We start from the raw sequence: 21,501 nt of genomic DNA, 5'->3' as shown, positions 1-21,501 counted from the left end.
GGGCACATGTTGGACGTGAAACTTTCTTTCTGAGGCATTTTCGCCTCTCTGCCTAACTTCTATCGAGGATACTATCCACAAAAATGCCAGAGTCCACTCTGGTTGCATCACAGGTTTCGTGGGATGATGGTACACAGATAACACACTTCAGAAACACGTTGCAGAGACGAGACAGCAGCAGGGTGCCTGAGCTCAAGCTCCCAAGATCAGCTACAGCTGACGGCGCCCGGTCCTGGCCATTAGAAGGAAAACTAGCCAATGACACTCATAGAAGACTGGAGATAAGATGATGCCGTTAGTGCAGCACTAACGCATGCATACAGGGCGATATTAAGTCGCCAGTTTACCCTCGATCAAACGGGCAACCAGGAATTACGAGTTACGACTACTTCATACTCGAGCATTAGGATCTCGTAAGTAATGGGCTGCAGAAAGCCTTCTTACTGCTAGCCTCACTTTCGCAGCTATGGAGCCATGAAGTATGGACGTGGCATGACATGTATACTGCTCTAGGTACCGGGATTCTGCTCCAGGAAGCCCGAGGTCTTCATACTTCGTCCATCTGAATTGAAGAAGATCTTCTCTCATCTTTTCCTTGGTTCAGCATCGCATGGACCCGAGCATCGTAGCATCGTATCAAATCTGCACGCATAATTCGGGCGTACTGTACAACCCCCACATCTTACTACGCTCCATACACACTCCCCGCGTACAACTTCCGCAGTGGTCCCTCTTCGCCCGCTGAGTATGACCAAAAGCAAAACATCATAGGTTTCAGCATGACCTGGTTTACCTCTGATCGGCAAATCGCAGTAGGGCGTCAAAGAAAACAAATCGGAAGATAACTGGGGATTCAGTTACCATTGGGGGCTGCCTTGTCCGCCAACACACAGGGACCACCCACACTACACCACATGGATGGGAGCAAGCTGTCCAGTGTCCACTATGCTCCACAAGTGTGCTGTGCGAACTAGGTTTAGCCAGTAAAAGAGCCAAGGATGAGCTGCGTAAGTTGCAACCGTGCAGGTGCAGCGCCTGCAGCGCCTGCAGGACTACATCGGTGAGCGTGGGAGCGCTACTACTACTGCCAGTGTCAGCTGTTGCACGCCAGACTAGGTCGTATTGAGGGGAAACTAAAGCATAACAGCCAGAAGGAAGAGGTATAAAGAGAGCTTTCCGCCTACCCTCAAGGTTCTCTTTTCTATCTATCCATCCAAACAGTCTCCGTTAAGCTCTCATTCAGACAAACAAACATCTTCCATCCTCCGGTTTCTATACCAACACCAACAATCCCATCAACATGTCTCCCTGCACCTGCAACTGCTGCTCCGGCGAGTGCAACTCCTGCTCTTGCAGCTCTTGCAAGGTATGTCCGCACCAAACTACCTGCCTATTCTTTCTTCCAGGATAATGCTAACACTCTTCAGCACTAAATTCTTCCACCCCTCTGGATCCGAGCGAGCATCCCTCCCGTCAATCAATACCTCGAGGTCAATACTTAACGCCCGTCGGTGAAGGACATCATGGTTCCTGGTCTGGGCCGGTCCGGTTTGGGCAGAGGTTGAGGGTGTTTTGTGAGGGATGTTTGGTTTTCTGCTTCTTCGGCACATCTGTGTCACGCTTTTGAGAGAGATTTATAGTCAATGATATATGAGATATACGTACAATGATCTTTTGCTGGACGCTGTGTGACTCATCCATTAAATAATTTCTTGAATGCTGGACCCTGAACATAGCCCATACATTGTATAGATGGTGCGTTGCTTGCTCCTCAGAAATAGATCTCGCAAAATATTGAACCAACGCTGCATGCAATTCAGTTTAACAGTAAGTAGTACTGCCATGTACACTGTACAAATCTATGTCTCACAGCTCATCCTTAGCCCGAGGAGCCACATTTCCCCGCTCCTCCCCACCAGCACAAACAGCCGGCGTCGTGACAAGCATCGAGTAAACGCACTTCTCATCCTCAGCAACCTTCAGTATCTCATTTTCCTCACCGCACTCCAAGACAACAGTCGTCGAGCGTGCCGGTCCATTCCAGCATCCCTGGCCGTTTTTGTACTCCAACGAGGTTTTCTGCACCTGGATGATTTCACCAGTCTCGTTGAGCTCGTCGACGCTAACGGACCCAATACGCTCGAATTTGCCCATCCGTGAGGATGAGCCACCTTTCTTGGGGATCTGCTTAGTCTGATCCAGGAAGCAGTGCTCATAGGTGTACTCGCCGGCGTCCTTCTGGATGCAGACGCCTTTGAGGGCGCGGAAGACGGAGGCCACGCCATAGTCTGTTTCGAGGTCGGACTGTTCTTTTTCTAGCTTCTTTCTTAAGTCGCCAAGGTCCTTTTCTGTTGCCTTGACGGCGTCTCGGGCTTGCGCCACGGCTTTGGATTCGGATGTCGAGGCTTTGTCCTTGGGAGGTACGATGCCGCTGCTTTCAAGGAAGCTCGTGAAGGACGTGATCTTGTCTTCTAGAAATGTAACAAGAGATGGGGGCAAGTAGGCTGCGATTTTGTAGACTAGTGCCATTAGTAAAGGCCTAAAGATTGTAAGAGGTGGACATACCGGTATCTGGTTCATCGTCGCCCTCGTTCTCCCATTGCTCCCAGTTGATTCCGAAATCCTCATTGTCAGGCTGAGAGATGGCATCCCAATCACGATCGCGAGCACTGTTGAGAATAGTCTCCGCAAGCCCCCGAGCAGCATAATCCTCCCAGCTACGCACAGCGCGCTTGACTCCCTCGTCGTTGAAGTTGGGATTATACTCGACCTTGAACTTGGACAAAATCTCCTCAAGTTCCTGTACCCGGGTCCGGATCTCGTCCCTCTCTTTGCGCACATCCACTAATGCACTTCGGAGTTCATCCACACGGCCCTTCGCCAGTCCAGCCAACACATTGACCTTACCCGTCTTCTTCCCCTTCACAACCTTGCTCTCCTCCTTCCTCTTGACTTCTTCAAGATCAGCCTCCAGAGCCGCCAGGTTCATCTCCTTGATCTCAATGTTGGTCTTCAGCGCAGCAATGTGGTCCTCGACTTCCTTCTGCTGCCTGCCCGCATCAACAAGTAGATCTCTCTTCTTCTTCAGTGCCGCCGTCATAGACTTCTGCCTCTTCTCCTCATTCTTGCGCCACTCCTTGCCGATCTCCTTGCACTTGTCGTCGCATTTCGTGCCTCCGACACGGGCCCACTCGTCGCTTCCATCGCAGCAGAGCTCGTAGTCACAGATACCGTCGTTTACCCGCTGAAAGGGAATATACGACGGCTTGTGTCCCTTGTTCTTACAGTGAAAGCCCGGAATGGCGGCCTTGAGCCCATCGCTGCTGTGACCCTGTAAATGGGCGACGTTCAGCGGCGTATTGCCGGACAGATGCGCGCATGCCGCAGTTCCAGGCTCATCACTGCCATCCGGACAGTCGCAGAAATCATCGTTTACGGCGGAGAAGGGTATCTGGACAGCCGGGTGGGAGATGCAAGAGAAGGTCGTGGTGTCTTTGTAGAACTGAGCGACTAGGGCGACGACGTTAGTATATACATCTCGCTATGACCCGATCCAGTGATTCTCCATGTCCGTTGGATTGCTCGCAGCAACTAACTATGCAAGACCAACCAGATACTCACATTCAGGCCCAACTCCGCGGGGTCGCGAGGAATCATCCTTAGCAGCCACCAGTGTGCTGGACGCTGCTAAGCTCACCAGCAAGAGCGATTTCTGAAAGACAATCATTGTAGCTGCATCGAGCTTCCTTTCCTTTAAGAAAGATTTAAGCAAGTGCCGGGTGTACGATACACTCCACAAGGAATGAGAAACGCGGAGTTGCTCGACAGCCCTAACTTCAGGTCCAAAGTTCTGGCCAGCTGTTGAAACCTTGGAGACGCCAATCTGGGGATCGGGGAACGATGGGCTTAGTCATCCGCTCATCATCGATCCCGCAGTGGCAAGCCATCGACCCCAAGAAACCATAGTCTCAAACAACTACACAGTCTCGAGTCAGGTAAATTCAGTGTACACAAGTATGGGTAACGACGGCGGCAGGTAAGACAACTCTTGATTCTCCTGGCACCCGCAGCCCTAACGAATTACCAGTATTCCAACCCGCCGCGAACTTGTCCGCGAAGCCGCCCGCACGCCGACCACAGCGCAACTGAAAGAAACGCAGCGCGAACTTCAAACACATTTCTGGACGACCTGCCCGCTCTCGCATAAGCCTCTTCAGCGCCCAATTGTCTCCGACTGCGCAGGGAATTTATACAACAAAGATGCGATTCTGAAAATTCTACTATCTGGCGAAGAGATCGAGGGAATCAGCTCCAAGGCTGATTGCGAAGAGATCCTTGCGGGACGAGTCAAGGGGCTTCGAGATGTGGTGGAGCTGAAGTTTGAGGTCGACACTGAGCGCGAGGGCAACGCCACTGCAAATGGGAACGGCGAGGGGAAGAGTGAGGGCTGGATCTGTCCGGTTACGGCGAAGCAGCTGGGGCCGAGCGTCAAGGCGGTTTATATCGTGCCCTGTGGGCATGTATTTACCGAGGAGGCGGTCCGGCAGTTGAAGCAGGATAAGTGCTTACAGGTATGTCTGCATCTCGGTCTAATCGGTTTGGGGGTGTATGTAACTAACGGCCATCAGTGCAATGAGCCCTACACAGAAGAAAACGTCATTCCCATCCTTCCTACGAAAGAAGACGACAAGCAGCGTCTCATCGATCGATCCAAGCGCCTAGCAGATCAAGGTCTCACTCACTCTTTAAAGAAAGCTCCGGGCTCAAAAAAGCGCAAGAACAAGGGCAACGGCGATGCGACTACAATTCCAAGCACAGCAGCCGAAAGCAACGCTGCCAGCAGAGAATCATCAGCAAAGACAACAATTTCGAAGAATCCATCATCAGCACCAGCAAGTAGAAGCAACACGTCCACGCCGACGCCGTCTGCACCGAACGGAATCAAGAATGCAGCGACAGCGATGCTGACTGCGCGGGTTCTGGAGGAGGAGAATGAGAAGAAGAAGCGGCGCAAGCTGATGGGTGCAAGTGATAACATCAACAGTCTCTTCACAAAGGACTCAAAAGATACACAACATAAGAATACTGATTTCATGACGAGGGGATTTTCTTTGCCTGCTGCGAGAAAATAATGCGGGTACGCGTTGGCGTTAGGGTTGGTCTGAAATTGGGATTTGATGGGTTTGGTCGACATTTCCTTTTCTTTTTAGTAATGCCAACGAATGTACATATTACCATTCCAATAATCGAAAAGAAATTGCTACTATAGTACAAAAGTCAATCATGAAACAACATGCTACAAGAACTGAACTGAACAAAGGTTTTGTTAGTGACATCAAATCACTCAACAAGACCCCTCCTGCGGAGCTCACGATCAATGAGCTTCTTCCGCCCCAGCTCCTCATCCTTGTGCCAAGGTTTCTGCCTCTTTGCGAAAATTTTGACGTTAGGTAAGGTCTGGAGGGTGTCATTGGCTAGGAGATATTCTGCAAGCTTCTTGGGCTTAGGTGCCGTCTCCTTCAGGATGTGACCTAGGACCTGCTTAACGGAGGTAATCGACTCGATGGTAGGGTCGGGGAAGTAGTGGCCGGAGAGTTGGGAGAATCGCTTCAGGAACTATCGAACGGCGGATTAGTACGACGCAACAGGTAGAGACGACCAGAATAGACTTACAGCGAACTTCGTCGCCGGATCGGACAATGACAGGGTCGAGAAGCCCTTATCCTTGACATCTTGGTACCCGAAGAAGAAGGGTTTCTTGACTGCCGGAGCATCCTCATACTCTTCCGACGCAGCGTTCCCAGAAGCCTCGGCGGTTTGTTCGGCATCCTGAGCTCCAATTTGCTTGAAAATGAAGACGAGCGCATCCTCCGTCTCCTTATCCGGGTACTCCAGGGCCGAATCCCATGCCGAATTTGGCTGGATCTTGCAGTTATAGATCAGTTTGAAGACGGGCTTCTCGTGTTCGACGACTTCGCAGATGCTGGCGAGGGGCTTGTTGAGGGTGCGCATTATGCACAATTCAACTGCGGTTTGATGAGCAGCCAGGGCCAAGTGGCCGGGCTTGGTGAGACGGCGGTTGGAAGAAAAGCTGCACAGATTAGTTCTCATGCCGATGAGCCCATCCGGGGGCAACTAGGAGAAGCAAGCACATACGAAGTGAACGCATCCTCGGGGTTCGGAGGAAGATCATTCCACCTCCCTAGGTGTCCAATACGATCAAGACCTTCCCAAGTTGTTGCAGGCAAATATTCGCCATCAATAGCTTCCTCAGCTACATCTCCACCCTCCGCGGTAGCGGCTTGGTTCTCGGCCGCGCCCTCGTCACTCCCCGGCGCACCTCCCTGCTTCTGCGCCAGGCTGCCCTTCCCGAACTTCTTCTCAAAAACACCTTCGCCGCCGTAGGGATCTTTCAGACCGGGCGGGTTGTCGGTACCCCAGAGCTTTCGGCGCACGCGTTCGGTGATCGGGGTGTTGTTGTCGGAAGCATGGCGAAGAAATTGACGAGCGACGAAGGGCCGGGGGCGCGCTTCTTGTCTGCAAGTCGAGCAAACATATCGAGTTCGGGATCCTTGGAGGTGAGTGGCTACCTCCACGTTCAACAGTCGCATAGAAGAACGCATGGTTGCGATGTTGAGATCTTGCCTGTTACTTGCAACGCTGGAAAAGTTGTTAGAACTGCCGAAAAGCGGAGCACGTGACAAGGCCACGACGGAGTATATGGTCTTGGCGTTTTGAGCCAAAGTACCAGATCATTGGAGGCCTGCAAGAATTGGCCAATTTTTTATAAGGAGATAAAATGGTGACTTAAGTTTTCGAAATTGCTATGTACAGGTATCTACGCTAAAAACATTTTGTAGAGAGGTGGCTGATCTACTCCCGAACAAACATGCCGGCCATACCCATGCCAGTTCCGATACACATGCTAATGACACCAACTTCCTGGCCAGTGCGCTCCAGCTCAGGCAGCAGGGTCGCAAGCTGTCTAGCTCCAGTGGCACCAAGAGGGTGACCGATGGCAATGGCACCACCCTTGGGGTTAATCTTGGCCTCATCAATGCCCAATTTGCGAGCACAGTAGAGAGCCTGAGAGGCAAAAGCCTCGTTGAGCTCCCAAATGCCAACGTCCGAAACATTCACGTCGAGCATTTGGAGGAGCTTGGGGATGGCGACTGCGGGGCCCACACCCATCTCATCAGGGGCACAACCGGCGACGGCAGTGCCAACCCAGCGGGCCTTGATGGACGAAGTCAGGCCAAGCTCTGTTGCGGTAGATCGGCGCATCAAGAGAGCAGCGGCAGCACCATCGCTGACCTGGGAGCTGTTTCCGGCAGTACTGGAACCCGTTGCAGAGAAGGCCGGCTTCAAAGAGGCCATCTTCTCAACAGAGATGTTGGCGCGAACACCGTCATCCTTAGTTACGGTAATCTCTGTGGGCGGCGTATCGGGGTTCTGGGCGTCGTAGGATAGAGTCTTAACGGGAACAATCTCCGAGTCAAACAATCCAGCCTCTTGCGCAGCCGCAGCCTTCTTGTGCGAATTGGCGGCGAACACGTCCTGATCTTCCCTGCTGATACCGTATCGAGATGCAACGTTCTCGGAGGTGATACCCATGGGCATGATGCAGTCCCTCGAGTCCTTCGAGGGCGATTCCTTAAGCTCGGGCCACAGGACGGTAGGGATAGCGCGGGAACCGTAATTCCGAGTCATAGATTCCATTCCTCCACCGACACCGACGTTGAGAGCCCCCGCCCGAATACTGTTACCAATGGTCGAGATGGCAGCCAGACCAGATGAACATTGTCGGTTGATTGTGTGGAACGGTACGGTGTGAGGGAAGCCGGCGTGGATCTGAGCCATGCGGCCTGCTTTTGCGCCACCAAGCTCTTGGAGAACGGAACCGATACAAACGTCCTCGATCAAAGCGGGGTCGAGGTTCGGGTTGGCTTCCAGCGTCGCTCGCAGAACATTGGCAAGGAGCTCTTCCGGGTAAGCATCCTTGAAGCCGCCCTTCTTTGCTCGAGTGACAGGAGTGCGGAGGGATGAGAGGATAACAATATCTGAAGGCGATTTCTGGAGGACCTGGCGAATGCTGCGCGGGATTGGGGAGGCCATGATTAACGGACGAGTCTTCGGTTAATGTTATGTTATATTTTGACCTTCAAAAGCAATTAGACATAGTCGCGTGAAAGTTATCGCTCAGAATCAGATACTCACAGGGGTATATCCGAGAGTTTGCCAGCGCCGAAGAAACAGTCCGAGACAAGAAAGGCCTCGCTGCGGATACGGGTGTACAAAATACTTATAGAAATTGGGTATGAGGCGCCCGTCTGATTGTCGGAAGCTTGGATCCATTCTTAAAGGCCAGGGCCATCTCCAAGGGCAAATTGCCATCGAACTGCCGGCAGTGAAGATCGGCTAAGGGCTCTGCCGCCGCCGCGCCGAAAAGATTGGGGGAGATGTGGGGATGACTGGCAGTGGCAGTCGGTCGAGGTCTTTGAGCAATGAGCCGGCAACCCGCATCGGGTAGTCGAAGTCTTCTAGCTCTAATTAGTAAATATGCACCTCCGGGCTTCTTCACAAGCTTTTGGCGACCCTTCAAGGAACGTGGCCTGTCGCAAAACCCTGAGGAGGACAAAGCAACCTGTACGTACCTGATCCGCCATCCTGGATCCGAAATGGATTAGGTCAGCGTGTTCGGATATGCTTCGGAAGAGGTCGGGCCAACTCTGGAGTCTGAAGACATGGAATATGGAAGACCCAGTTCTTTGTAATCTAAACCCCGGAATCCCGGGGTATGAGGACTATTACAGCAGGCACCAGATGCCGTGCATTCCCAGCTTATATTCACAAATGATGCCTCTATCTAATATGCAACATCACGAAAGTCCGCCCAAAACGCCTGGTATCGACGGATAAGTAATGAATAACCAGATGTTTCCCAACAACGCCGTGCCTCATAACAACCATGCATCCGTAATATCGCTGAAATAAAAATGTTAAAAAGACGCCACGAAAAAGCTCCCTGCGAAATGGAAAACAAAAGACCAATGAACAAAAATCTCAGCACCCAATGATATGACTGTAGTGCCCAGGTACTCTACGCCGGCATTTATCGCAATCTGCGCGATAACCCATAGAAAACCCCAATTTTTTTGGCTTGTTGGTTGAAGTCTGCTCTGTCTTCGATTGGGCTGGTAAGTCGAGAGACGACAGCCGTTCCCGCACATTAGCAGCCTCAGCATCCATGGCCGATGGGTTCACCAGACTTGACGGCTTAGGTTCTGGAGGAGTCCGCTCGACTACCATTTCTGCATCGGCAGAGCATTTGACATCCGACATATTATCTCCATTGTCGCTCACTGGACTCGGCAAGCGCGGACAGGCCCACCACAGGGGATCTGCAGTCAAGTTCAAAGCTGTACCACGAGAACCTGCTGAACCGGGAGCTCCCATTGTTAAAGCATTTGACTGCTGCGGCTTCAAAGGAGGTGTCGTGGTTTGGAGAATGCCGTCTGACCGAACATGGTCTTGCTCCATCGATGCTAGACTTTCGGGAACGTCAACGTCCATTATCATGTCGCAGTCAGGTTCGAACATGCGAGGGCCTTGTAGGAGTTGTTGGTTCTCGGGGTTCGATTTGTAATACAGGTTGATGAAGCCCGCTTCATCATCGGAGTCAACAGGAGTCAAAAAGGATGTATAGACCGAAGGAGGTTTCTGTGGGTCTCTCCTCGTGTTTCCCACTCTCAAATCCTTGCTGGGCTTTTGAGGACTGCGTAGCGGAAGAGACCGGTGCTTCTATGGTTTGCGAGTTAGCCAGAGACAGATCCAGCCCAGCTAGGGAAATAAACAAAATGACGCCGATTGAACGCTATGTACTAGACGGTGGCACAGAGTCGCGAACCTTCTTCTCTCGAACATGGTCACCATTGTAGGCTGTCAGCTCCTCGTGTTCTCGTTGTCGCTTAACGGGTTGCCAGGACATGGTCCGGTTCGACGCGGACGAGTTCAGCTTCCTCGAAAGTAAAGAACGGTGAGATTGAAGAGGCAGATCGGGGTCGTGAGAAGTATCAGGTTATATAAGAATCATAATTAAAAGGCGGAAGTATAAGTGTGGACCGGCGTCGAGAGTCGAGTCCCGTCGAAGGTGTCTCCAGAAATGTCCGGGCGGTCTAGCTCCAAATAGGCAACTACGCCAGGTACCCGAGCTGCCTGAATTAGTAATACAGTGCTACTAATCTCACTTCTCCAACCTACTTTGACGGTGTACTCGACCACAGTCAGTGCCCGGATTTGAAAAAGGCCGTTTCGATGATGTCAATAATGCCAGGGCGTCTGGCTTCCGCCCAGTGATTATGGATACCTTTCGGGGCTCATCGCCGAATCCGACTTACCTCAAATGAAGAAATGCCACCCCTAAACTCCGGATTTGCGATCGTGACCCCGGGCTCACGGGGTATGGGCTTTGCTTTTGCACAACAGCTTCTTGCCCATTCAAACATACCGGTGATTGCAACTGCACGAACAGACTGTCATGGAGTCCGAGACCGGTTACTTGAGAAGACCAAGAGTCGGTCGGATGCAGAGAAGAGACTCAATGTTTTCCAAGTTGACGTGACTGGTATTTGCACTACTTATCTTCAGCGCGTCTGAGCCCGGTTGTCCTGGCTGAACGTTGCTTAGATGAATCCACCATATCCGAAATGACTTCGGGACTCCGTGCGCTTTACCCGGATACTCTCCTACGAATAGCCATCACGCTTCCTGGCATTCTGCATGTCGAGAAATCACCAGCCCAAATTGATGTTCAAAATGCATTGAACAGTTTCAAGGTCAATTCTCTGGGACCGATGCTCCTGATGAAACATTTATCTCGATTTCTACCAAGTAAATCATCGCCATCTTTTCAGGACATCCAGTCACCTTCCGAAGTAGATAGCTCGCCATGGCATCTACCATCACATGCAGTCTACGCAATGATGGCAGCCCGAGTCGGATCCATCTCGGATAATGCCTCCGGTGGTTGGTACTCCTACCGTGCGAGTAAAGCATCGGTTCTCCAGTTAGCAAAGACATTCGACCTATATCTGCAATCTCGGGGCAAAGAGCGAGCTATAGCGATTGCGATGCATCCAGGAACCGTTCAGACAGACTTCACCCATGACTACTGGAATGGTAGAGCGATGCTGCAGCCTGAGGAGTCCGCCGCATCGTTGTTAAAAGTCCTATGTGGAATGAAAAACGGCGCGAACGAGGGGCGTGGTAAGTGTTGGGACTGGAAAGGGCAAGAGGTCGTGCCTTGAATTGTTGATGGCATTACACACTGAAACGACACCCAAGACAGGGCTCTTTTCCTGCTCCTTTATGGTGTCTGAGACCTAACTTTAAATTCATGACTGCAGTCATGGACTGAGACGTGTCTATGTCGAGCATACGTTCCACGCGCATTATCAGCTTAAACATAGGGAACCCAAATCCGGCCAGAGTTTCATAAAGTATTTGGAAAAGAAGACGCCCCCTGTCTATTTTGTTTCAAATCGACATGCTCAAACATAATGCGGCTCTTTGTTTAGTACCGCTTGCTGAAAGAACATCTAACTACACACCACAATTAGATGGGCCCTTTGTGACTGAAACAAACCCTTGTTCCAAAAGCGGGCTGAAGTATATAAAGCAAGCTCTCCGTCACATAACTATAATATATACCGATTGCTACCTAAGCGTCCCCGGGGACGCCAGCTCACAGTCTATCTTCTCTTTCCCCCTTTTGCGACTCGCAGACAAGCACCTTACCAATCATAATACTCCATCCTCATCCCCCGATATAATCCCCCCCCCCCTCTGCCTTCCCTTCCCCCAACCATGCAAGAGCAAAGCCAGAAAAAGCGCAAGAGCACAGATAAGGCTCAAGACCACGGCGTTTACAAACATAAGCACCCTCGCATATCAAGCAACCGCAAAGAAGCCATCGACACCCATGCACCCATCAGACGTTACCTAACCGAGAAAATCCTACGAAAGCATCGCCACAAAGCATACGAATTATACGCCGCACAGAGACCAAAAGAGCCGAGGTGGAGGCCAAAAATGCACGTAACCAAGTTCCTCCGCACATGCTCACAGGCCACAATACTTGAGATACAGAAGTTTGCGAGGGGTGGAGGGCCAGATTGCTCTGATATTCGCGGGGTATGTTGCCTTCCGTTTCTTATCTTCGTTCTTTGGTCTGCTCAGGCCGGATAGAAGATGTTTTTTCCTTTTAATTCATTCGCTGAGCGATATCCCATTATAGTTCAAAGCTGATCGCGTTGTCTTTGCTCGAAAATAGTTTCCGACTCCGAGAGGCTTCACGGCGTGGTCATATTTTCCTTCTCAATAATCCCGATCAAGCCTTGCGATCCATAAGATGAGATGGAGATAAGTAATTGATCGGCATGTTTGCTTTGGAGGGAAGATTGTGTTTGAACAAGCTGAAATCGGCTTAGGACGGGACGGATATATAGCCAAAGCTCTGGTAGCGCCTGGCTGCTCATTGATATATAATATGACTGATAACTTCATATTTTATACCCCGATGATAATGAGAAGCGAAAATACTAGTTTCGATTTGATAGTCACGATGGGACGTGAATATCTTTTCTCTTTCATCCCCGGTAGCTACTTAGAATACTACACAAGGAGACTTCAATGGTGTTATTAAAGACAACGAAGGATATAGGCTGGTAGATATGATTCAATTGTTAATTTTCCTCGCTTCAACGGGGTAAGCGCGAATTCTGTAAAAAAAGGGCCATGGCCATGAAGCACAGTTAGGGTCAACTTAGGGTTGAGACGGGATTACGGATATATCGAGCACCCCGACTCCGAGTGTTTCGGGATGCCGATTCGACCACGGCAACACGGCTAGCTTGTCAACACTTCAAAGGCCGCTGAAATACGGATAAGGATTGTAGTAGTTTGCCGAAAAGCCTGCCGTGATTGTAGGATGATCCTACCTAGTTAGGTTTGAGCCTTTATATATCTTAAAAGCGGCTCGGCCGAGCCAGAACAGTTAACTCAGCACAGCGGTCTTCGCCAGGCTACGCCATGGAGCATACGCAGTCGATCACTGCGCGGGCGTTGGTGTCTTACGGCCCGTACAGCAAGGGAGGATGGAAGTTGAAAGAGAAACTCGCACTCCGACCGCTTTGGGACAACGAGCTGCTGGTCGAAGTTGTTGCTTCCGGAATTTGCCAGACGGACCTACATTTCGCAGGCATGGATGATGGTTTTGGCGTGCATTATCCACGGGTAATGGGCCATGAAGGTCCGTCTTTCATCCTTGCTCTGCTTTTCAGCCTCTTTCTAGAGACAGATTGTTCTGATCACTATCGAAACCGTAGGATCCGGATACGTCCGACAAGTCGGGCGCAAAGTCACCGCTGCAAAAGCCAACGACCCCGTACTATTATCATTTTCATCCTGCAAAGTCTGCGAGTGCTGCCGCAGAGGACACCCAGCACACTGTCACGATTTCGACTTCATCAACTTCGTGGCCAGCCCGGATAGCTAAGTGTTCAGGGATGATGGACAGGGACCTACCGGCACAGACTGCCAGCCAGACATTATGGACAGTTTTTCGGACAATCAAGCTTCTCGAGTTGGTCGATTGTAAGGGAGGAGTCGATCGTTAACGTGGCAGCCTTGGTGGAAAAGAAAGAGGATTTCCAACTGATGGCGCCTCTAGGCTGCGGAATCCAGACTGGGGCTGGAGCAGTCATTAACGCGGCTCAGGCACACCCTGAAGATCGTGTCGCTGTCATTGGCCTAGGAGGGGTAGGCCTTAGTGCAGTAATGGGTGCGCGGATTGCTGGGTGTACTCAGATTATCGCCATTGCCCGAAATGAAGCTCGCCTAAAGCTCGCTCTAGACCTAGGCGCGACTGACGTCGTCCGTATAGACCCCGCGAAGGGTTTGGGAGCCGTGACGGAGGCGGTCCACGAGATTACAGCTGGTCTCGGTGCAAATATCACCCTCGATACCACAGGGGTGCCCGTATTGGTTGCTGAGGCAGTGCGGATGACAGCTTTCAAGGGAACTATTCTCCAGCTGGGGACCGCGCCGGTCACAAGCACGCTGGAGATCCCAATCCACGAGTTCATGGTTTCGGGGAAGCGATTCCAGGGAGTAGTGGAAGGGGATGTGAATTCCCAAGAGTTCGTGCCAACAATGGTCGATTGGGTGAGAAGCGGCCTGTTGCCTCTGCAGAAGATGGTTGGCTTTTATCAGGCGGGTGATTTTGAGGATGCGATACGGGATATGCACAGTGGGAAGACAATCAAACCTGTCCTACTGTGGTAGGTCGGGCGAATCTGTCATCATCCCTACCGTTTATCTAGTTGCTAGGGCTTTCCGAAATCCCTCGGCCAGTCTATTTCCATGGCAGCTAGATGTAACACTAAGCATGCACTGGATACATGGAGACCTCTCAAGCTCTTTTTTGAGCACCTTTATAAGTGTAAGCATGACAATGACTTATGATGCGTGCCTAGGGACCATTGCGAAACATGAATTTGGCATCATAATGGTTGGGCACTGGTTTTGTTCAAAATCAGGCCAATGCACTTTGACCAACATTGTCTTTGAACGGACGTGCCCAAAAAGCAGCATCTGAGTGCCATAAAACCCAATGACAGTCATCTGTGAGCCCAATCTCACCTAAGCTCAATTCTAACAGGAAGGACTCGATGCCGGGGGTCTGAACAACGGCAATGTGCTGGTGGATGTACGTTCCGAAGATACACTACCCAAGTGCATCTGCGAAGCCATTTCATAGAAAATGGATGGTCTGCTTCCACGACTGTAGATACTCCGCTGTCGCAGCCTCTTATGACGTTGCTGGAGAGGGTCACCGAAACCCATATTTGGAATGCACGAGAGCGGAGGCAGCTTTTGTTTGTCCATGTACAGCAGCGACATGGCAGATTTTCTGTATCAGCCAAACGGTGATAAAAACATGGGAGTAATATATCAGCCTGCAATGAGTGAGAACTGCGAGAGATGGCTTGTATCAAGATGTTCCAGAAACTTTACAGAAGCAAGCTCTTGGCTGAAAGTGGAATGGCCAATTTTTTGTTGTGTGAATGGCGAATTCGAAAAGCATGATTGGTGGGCCCACCTGAGATGCCACTTTTTTTGCCGTTGGATCACCGATTTCGCTTCTCGTCGCGGAGGGGTCCAGCCATAAGTTAGCTTTTCGCCGACTCTGACAGCTCCTGCTTTCATATCTTCCTTTTCTCCGTCGGGAATTGAACCTGTGCCGCTCTTCTTAATCGCAGGACTCGAGTGTCTTTGTGTTCTTTCAAGCTCCTCTTCATATTGCACTACACGCTTATACCCCACTTCCACATTTCTATACAGCTTCACAAACAGCACATTCTGCAAAAATGAGCGGACAAAACGAGGATACCCGCGGTGAGTCATTCCTACTCTATATCTTCTCTATTCAGCCACTGATCGAGCCATCCCCCCAGTCTTGGGTTACGAGCCTCTGCTTTCGCCCGAGTTCGTTCAGTCCGAGATTCCTTCTGTGAGTCATACCGCTTCGGGGTGCCAATGTACCAGGCCATTCCTATGGCGACCGGACTTGAGCAGCACCTAACAATACTGTGTAGAATGAGCACTCCATTCCTACCGTCCGCGCTGGCCGCAACCAGGCCATCGAGATCATCGAACAGCGCGATGACCGCCTCCTAGTCATCGTTGGCCCTTGCTCCATCCACGATCCCGAAACCGCTCTCGAATATGCTTCCCGCCTCAAGGAGCTCTCTGCTCGCCTCTCCTCCGACCTCTGCATTATCATGCGCGCCTACCTCGAGAAGCCCCGCACAACTGTCGGATGGAAGGGTCTGATCAACGACCCGGACATTGACGAGTCCTTCAACATCAACAAGGGTCTTCGCGTCTCCCGGAAGCTCTACGCTGACCTCACAGGCATGGGTATGCCCATTGCTAGCGAGATGCTTGATACCATTTCCCCGCAGTACACCGCGGATCTTATCTCTCTCGGTGCTATTGGAGCCCGTACCACCGAGTCTCAACTGCACCGTGAGCTCGCGTCCGGTCTCAGTTTCCCCATTGGTTACAAGAACGGCACAGACGGCAACCTTACCGTCGCAATTGACGCCATTGGCGCCGCTTCTCACCCCCACCGCTTCCTAGGTGTCACCAAGCAGGGTCTCGCCTCTATTACCAAGACCACTGGTAACCCGCACGGCTTCGTGATTCTTCGTGGAGGAAACAAGGGCACTAACTACGACCGTGAGAGCATCAAGGGCGCTCGCGAGGCCCTGCGCAGCAAGAAGCAGCGTGAGATCGTCATGGTTGACTGCTCGCACGGCAACTCCAACAAGAACCACCGCAACCAGCCTCTCGTTGCCAAGGAAGTCGCTGACCAGCTCCGAGAGGGTCAGGACGCTATCATCGGTGTCATGATCGAATCCAACATCAACGAGGGTAACCAGAAGGTTCCCCCCGAGGGCCCCTCCGCTCTCAAGAAGGGTGTCAGTATCACTGATGCCTGCATCGACTGGGAGAGCACCGTCACTGTGCTGGAAGACCTGGCCGATGCCGTCCGTGCCAGGCGTACCGTCAAGTCACAAGCTAACGGCACTGCTTAGATAAGTCTTTGAGGGGTTTCGGGCTGTTTCTTACTCTTCTTTTGACGACTTGGCATAGTTTTGATTAGATACCAGAGCCGGATTGTTTATATTGCTTAGCATGAGTGCTTGTATTTAGGTGTCTTTGATACCGCAAAAGTTTGAACATTGGCCCAAAATGAATTGATGACATCGCCTTTGCCATGCTGTAACAACTCTAGAGTACCTATCTGCAGGTCACATGATTTAGCCTAGGACATATGGGGCATGTTTGTTAACACTAGATGTTTTGACTTATTTTCTCTTTGATACCTCAGCTCCTGAATCACACCCAAGCATAAACACAAATAATCAATACAAAGAAGACTCATTATTACTCACTGGTTGTCCTCTAAGCTTGCACCACTATGTATACAAACCCACTGGGCAGGGCGGTGAAGAACCTCTCAGCCGAGTGGAGAAGCAGTGCCAAGATTTCGAGCCCACCCAGTTTTTTTCAAGTGGGCATATCGCGGTTTTCGCTCCTTCGACCGACGGACTCGTTACAGAGTACAAAGACCCGTTGCACCTCTCGGTCCAGTTGTTGAAGTAAAGAGCGGTATGGCTGATATCGAGGTATGATACCTTATTAAGATCTATCGGAGAATCGATTTATTCTCTGATGCGCTGCTCGGAACAACGTGGTTGACGAAAGTTTTTCTCTTGCTACCAGGAACGGCTCCGAAGCCATGCACAGGCCTTTGATGGGCTGCTCTCGCTGATCCCTGCGAAGTTCTACTACGGAGAAGATGGCAGTGTATGTCTTTCCTCGCGTCTTTCCTTCTAAAGGGCTATTTTCCCGTTCCTCTGCCTCCGCCGTCCTACTCATGATTTCTCGCGTACATTCTATTGACTCGGGTACTCGGATAGGATCAATGGAAACGGAAGAAGCAAACGAAGGAACAGGCTCGGGAAGCAAAGAGGGCGAAGCTTGACCCTGATTCGGCCAAGACTGCGAAGGACGTGATGGACGAAAAGGCGCGGAAGCGTAAACGTGGTGAAGAAGAGGGCAATGAGGACGAGGACGCGGAGTCATCCGACGATAGCGAACTAGGCTCAGAAATGCCGAAAGAGGGGTTAAACAGGGGTGACGCAGTATCGAAGAAACAGAAACAAAACGAGTCCTCCATAAATCCCGAAGACGCTGTCAAGATGGCCGAAGAGGCGGAATCCCGCAGGAAGTTGAAGGAGGAGAAGAAGGCGCAGAAGAAGCAGACCCAGAAGGAGAAGAAAAAGGCCAAGGACGCCGCCAAAAAAGCGAAAGAAGACGAAAAGCGGGCTGAAGGGACCACGGCTGCCACTACCAAGTCGATGGCGGCTACGAGCAAGCCTGATGAGAAACCTCAACCCTCAAACGCCGAGGATTCTGATGTCGAAGGCGACGATGCCACTGCAGAGGGGCTCTCCCTCGAGTTCAACGAAGAAGATAACTCCACATCGTCCGCCCCGAATTCTCCGGAATTCGACACATCAAATCCTCAATCGGGTAGCTCTTCTATATCCTCCATAGTCCCCTCCTCCGACGCCGCCAAATCCTCATCCTCAGAACCGAAACCTCTCAAATCCACACCCGAAGAGTTGAGGCAACGGTTACAAAAGCGCCTAGACGAACTCCGCGCAGCCCGCCATGCAGACGGCCTCGACGGCAAGCCAGCGCGAAACCGACAAGAGCTCATTGAAGCCCGTCGACAAAAGGCCGAACAGCGCAAAGCACACAAGAAGCTCCTCCGGCAGAAGGCTAAGGAGGAAGAGCAGAATGCGAAAGATGAAGCCATGACGCGACGATTCTCCCCAGGCGGCTCAGGCTCGCTCCTGGCATCTCCACGGTCTCCCGCGGATTCAGTTGGTTCAGGAAACTACGCCTTCGGCCGCGTCGTCTTCTCCGATGGCCAGATTGCTGATCCCTCCCTATCCGAACTACGTGAGAAACCCAAAACACATGGTCCCCGCGATACCGCCTCAGCCCTCAAAGCCGCCGAGGCCAAGAAAGCTCGTCTTTCCGGCCTAGATGAGGAGAAGCGCGCCGATATCGAGGAGAAAGACATGTGGCTCAATGCCAAGAAGCGCGCGCACGGCGAACGAGTCCGCGACGACACCTCGCTGCTAAAGAAAGCCCTTAAGCGCAAGGAGACTGCGAAGAAGCGTTCCGAGCGCGAGTGGAAGGACCGGATTGATACTGTCAAAAGAGGCAAAGACATGAAGCAGCAGAAGCGTGAGGAGAACCTGCGCAAGCGCCGAGAAGATAAGGGAAAACCTGGAGGCGGCAAGAAGGGTGCTGCCGGCGGTGGCAAGAAGCCCCGGGCTGGCTTTGAAGGCAGCTTCAAGGGGAAGGCTGGAGGGGGCAAGAAGAAATAAAGAAAGTTAGAAGGTGGGGTCTGGGATATGTTGTATCTAATGATGAATGTGTATACCTTTATCCGTGATGTGATGAGGAGGGACTTGTTTCCTAGATGGAGACTGGAATCAACAAAAGTCAGAGTGGCCTCTGAAGACAGGTGTTTTTGGTATTTGTTTCATATGGGGGTTCTGTCATCTTGTGCACATATGCATTGGTAGCGATTTATTGATACAATAAAGGAGTTTTCTTCAAGGTTGTTCTTTGATGAGCCTCATGGCTTGTAGTCTGAGTATGGTTTAGCTGAGACTTCATTACAACAAGTCTAGCAACTCAAGAGACCTGCTCTCGCTTGCTAATGCCAGTGAAGAGAATGCAACAAAGGAAATAGCTCAATTGATCCCTAACAATAAAAAAACACAAATCCCTTCTAACATCACAGATACAGAAAGACAGTCGGGCAGCTAGGTAGACATCGGATATCCCTACGAATCCGTCAAGTACATAGTAGCAAAGTAGGAAGAGTGTAAGCAGTGGCGTGAGTTATGTACAGAGTGGAAAGGAAGAAGGACTTTGAGTGCGGAAGCACTCTGGTAATCATTTGGTGGCAATACAGGCTTTTTCTTGACGAATTCCCCCGTGAGATCGTCCAATGAAAGACACTGATGGTTTATCGGTAAGGCGCATCGGCTCTGGCGGCAGCAGCAATCTCAGGCTCCCACTTGTCACCGTTGGCGAGGAGCTTCTCCTTGTTGTATAACAGCTCCTCGCGGGTCTCGGTAGCGTACTCTGCGTTTGCGGCTAGATTGTTGGTTAGTGCTTGATTGAGCAAATGTAATAGAGGAACATACTCTCAACAATAGCATCGACAGGGCAACTCTCCTGGCAGTAGCCGCAGTAGATACACTTGGTCATATCAATGTCATATCGGGTCGTCCGGCGACTTCCGTCCACACGCTCTTCAGCTTCGATGGTAATGGCCTGGGCAGGGCAGACAGCCTCGCAGAGCTTGCATGCAATGCAGCGCTCCTCGCCGGTAGGGTAGCGTCGTAGGGCGTGTTCACCACGGAATCGAGGGGAGATTGGGCCCTTCTCGAAGGGGTAGAAGATGGTGTAACTGAGCCAGTCGCGTTAGCAGCAGATTACCTTGATGCTTCCGCACGTAGTGCGTCCGATCGAAGGTGTCGCATCGCACGTCATGGCCTAATATCAATCGCGAGGGAGACTTACGGTGGTCGGAAGAACTGCTCCAAAACAACGTACATTCCCCGGAAGATCTCCGCCATGAGGAAGTACTTGCTAGCCTTGTCCAAAGAGGACTCGGGGTCTTGATCCCATCGCTTGGGAGGAGGAAGGCGGAAACCCGACGGAGGAGGTCCATAAGGTGTGGCAGCCCGGCTCACCGAGGAAGAGAAGTTTGCGGTCGGGACGAAGAAAGGCGAGGACACAATGGAGAGAACAGGCCGTCGGTAGGCGAGCAGTCTCGCCGCGGATCTGGAGGTAGCCATCTGGAGATGGGATGTGGACTGGCGGACGGAGAGGAGAGTGAGGGGAAGGTCAATTGGGGGGGAGCAGACGAACTGGAGCAGCTGGAGGATCTCGAAGGTCGCTGGTTGCTGGAGTGGTTTTGCAGGCGGCTTAGGTCATTGCTTTCTGCCGGGAGATGATTGGCCGGTGCAAGGGATTTTGCTTTCCCCGAAGCCGCAACGCCAAATTCAGGTTCACCTTTCCAGCATCAGACAAAGCTCCCATCAATCCCTTTGCTGCCCATCTCTCCATTCTCCTGCTCAGGTAACCTCAATTTGTCTGCCTCGTGATTTAAATTGACTTAGTCTAACCCCCTCTTAGGCATTTTTCACCGCGCCCTCCCCTCTACCGTCATTATGTTCCGTTCCGCTGTCGTCCGCTCGCTCAGGGCCTCTGTGCCTCGTGCCGTCAAGCCGCAGGCTGCTTTCCACATCCGTGCTTCTCCCGTGGCTCGTCCTGCTCAGCTCGCTCCTCGCTTTGCCTTCCAGGCTGTCCGCCTCTACTCCGCCCCTGCCGGCCTTAACAAGGACGAGGTTGAGGGCCGGATAGTGAACCTCCTCAAGAACTTTGACAAGGTCGGTTGACTCACTCAATGCTTCAACAACTCTAATGAGTCGCGCGACATTATATCGCTAACATCTCTTGTGTAGGTTAACGATGCTAGCAAGGTGCGCTGCTATATCAACAGGTTATCGGAATCCAATAATTTTAACATCAGTGGAACAGATCAACGGCGCCTCTCACTTCTCGAACGACCTCGGACTCGACAGTCTGGACACCGTTGAGGTTGTGATGGCCATCGAGGAGGTACGTCAGATAGAGCGTTTCGAGTGACGCCACATTGATATTGACTGTGTCATAGGAGTTCAGCATCGAGATCCCCGACAAGGAGGCCGACCAGATCCATAGCGGCAAGTTCTTGTGCTAGATGGAAGCTTTAACACTTACTGACATAAGCTT

General features: G+C 51.5%; 10 protein-coding genes across 10 annotated transcripts; 6 read left to right on the top strand and 4 right to left on the bottom strand.

The window, feature by feature from the left end:
* Positions 1–1,866: 1,866 nt before the first annotated feature.
* On the bottom strand, positions 1,867–3,727 carry DSM5745_10849 (putative protein kinase C substrate; the record flags this gene model as incomplete). Its single annotated transcript, XM_026752865.1, has 3 exons — positions 1,867–2,519; positions 2,566–3,510; positions 3,622–3,727. 3 exons carry the CDS (start codon positions 3,725–3,727, stop codon positions 1,867–1,869), a joined length of 1,704 nt encoding a protein of 567 aa, XP_026598503.1.
* Positions 3,728–4,016: 289 nt separating this feature from the next.
* Positions 4,017–5,132, top strand: DSM5745_10848 (uncharacterized protein; the record flags this gene model as incomplete). Its single annotated transcript, XM_026752864.1, has 3 exons — positions 4,017–4,036; positions 4,088–4,571; positions 4,629–5,132. 3 exons carry the CDS (start codon positions 4,017–4,019, stop codon positions 5,130–5,132), a joined length of 1,008 nt encoding a protein of 335 aa, XP_026598502.1.
* Positions 5,133–5,340: 208 nt separating this feature from the next.
* Positions 5,341–8,115, bottom strand: DSM5745_10847 (uncharacterized protein; the record flags this gene model as incomplete). The annotated part of the gene is made up of 4 exons (XM_026752863.1): positions 5,341–5,616; positions 5,674–6,091; positions 6,157–6,660; positions 6,890–8,115. The coding sequence occupies 4 exons, from the start codon at positions 8,113–8,115 to the stop codon at positions 5,341–5,343; spliced, it is 2,424 nt and encodes an 807-aa protein (XP_026598501.1).
* A 303-nt stretch (positions 8,116–8,418) lies between these two features.
* On the bottom strand, positions 8,419–9,988 carry DSM5745_10846 (uncharacterized protein; the record flags this gene model as incomplete). The annotated part of the gene is made up of 4 exons (XM_026752862.1): positions 8,419–8,540; positions 8,655–8,667; positions 9,229–9,801; positions 9,908–9,988. The coding sequence occupies 4 exons, from the start codon at positions 9,986–9,988 to the stop codon at positions 8,419–8,421; spliced, it is 789 nt and encodes a 262-aa protein (XP_026598500.1).
* Positions 9,989–10,706: 718 nt separating this feature from the next.
* Positions 10,707–11,306, top strand: DSM5745_10845 (uncharacterized protein; the record flags this gene model as incomplete). Its single annotated transcript, XM_026752861.1, has 1 exon — positions 10,707–11,306. The coding sequence occupies one exon, from the start codon at positions 10,707–10,709 to the stop codon at positions 11,304–11,306; it is 600 nt and encodes a 199-aa protein (XP_026598499.1).
* Positions 11,307–11,865: 559 nt separating this feature from the next.
* DSM5745_10844 (uncharacterized protein) lies at positions 11,866–14,343 on the top strand (the record flags this gene model as incomplete). Its single annotated transcript, XM_026752860.1, has 4 exons — positions 11,866–12,192; positions 13,069–13,293; positions 13,386–13,653; positions 13,730–14,343. 4 exons carry the CDS (start codon positions 11,866–11,868, stop codon positions 14,341–14,343), a joined length of 1,434 nt encoding a protein of 477 aa, XP_026598498.1.
* A 1,085-nt stretch (positions 14,344–15,428) lies between these two features.
* On the top strand, positions 15,429–16,661 carry DSM5745_10843 (3-deoxy-7-phosphoheptulonate synthase; the record flags this gene model as incomplete). The annotated part of the gene is made up of 3 exons (XM_026752859.1): positions 15,429–15,456; positions 15,516–15,571; positions 15,657–16,661. The coding sequence occupies 3 exons, from the start codon at positions 15,429–15,431 to the stop codon at positions 16,659–16,661; spliced, it is 1,089 nt and encodes a 362-aa protein (XP_026598497.1).
* A 579-nt stretch (positions 16,662–17,240) lies between these two features.
* On the top strand, positions 17,241–19,034 carry DSM5745_10842 (putative 60S ribosome biogenesis protein Rrp14; the record flags this gene model as incomplete). The annotated part of the gene is made up of 3 exons (XM_026752858.1): positions 17,241–17,255; positions 17,353–17,436; positions 17,550–19,034. The coding sequence occupies 3 exons, from the start codon at positions 17,241–17,243 to the stop codon at positions 19,032–19,034; spliced, it is 1,584 nt and encodes a 527-aa protein (XP_026598496.1).
* A 650-nt stretch (positions 19,035–19,684) lies between these two features.
* Positions 19,685–20,522, bottom strand: DSM5745_10841 (NuoI/complex I 23 kDa subunit family protein; the record flags this gene model as incomplete). The annotated part of the gene is made up of 3 exons (XM_026752857.1): positions 19,685–19,815; positions 19,866–20,131; positions 20,245–20,522. The coding sequence occupies 3 exons, from the start codon at positions 20,520–20,522 to the stop codon at positions 19,685–19,687; spliced, it is 675 nt and encodes a 224-aa protein (XP_026598495.1).
* A 375-nt stretch (positions 20,523–20,897) lies between these two features.
* acpA (acyl carrier protein) lies at positions 20,898–21,469 on the top strand (the record flags this gene model as incomplete). Its single annotated transcript, XM_026752856.1, has 4 exons — positions 20,898–21,116; positions 21,192–21,209; positions 21,268–21,348; positions 21,404–21,469. 4 exons carry the CDS (start codon positions 20,898–20,900, stop codon positions 21,467–21,469), a joined length of 384 nt encoding a protein of 127 aa, XP_026598494.1.
* Positions 21,470–21,501: the final 32 nt, after the last annotated feature.

This window comes from Aspergillus mulundensis (assembly GCF_003369625.1).
Source record: "Aspergillus mulundensis strain DSM 5745 chromosome Unknown scaffold_17, whole genome shotgun sequence".
NCBI lineage: Eukaryota > Fungi > Ascomycota > Eurotiomycetes > Eurotiales > Aspergillaceae > Aspergillus > Aspergillus mulundensis.
The sequence above is the reverse complement of the archived record's forward strand: the minus strand, read 5'-3'. Positions and strand labels throughout refer to the sequence as shown.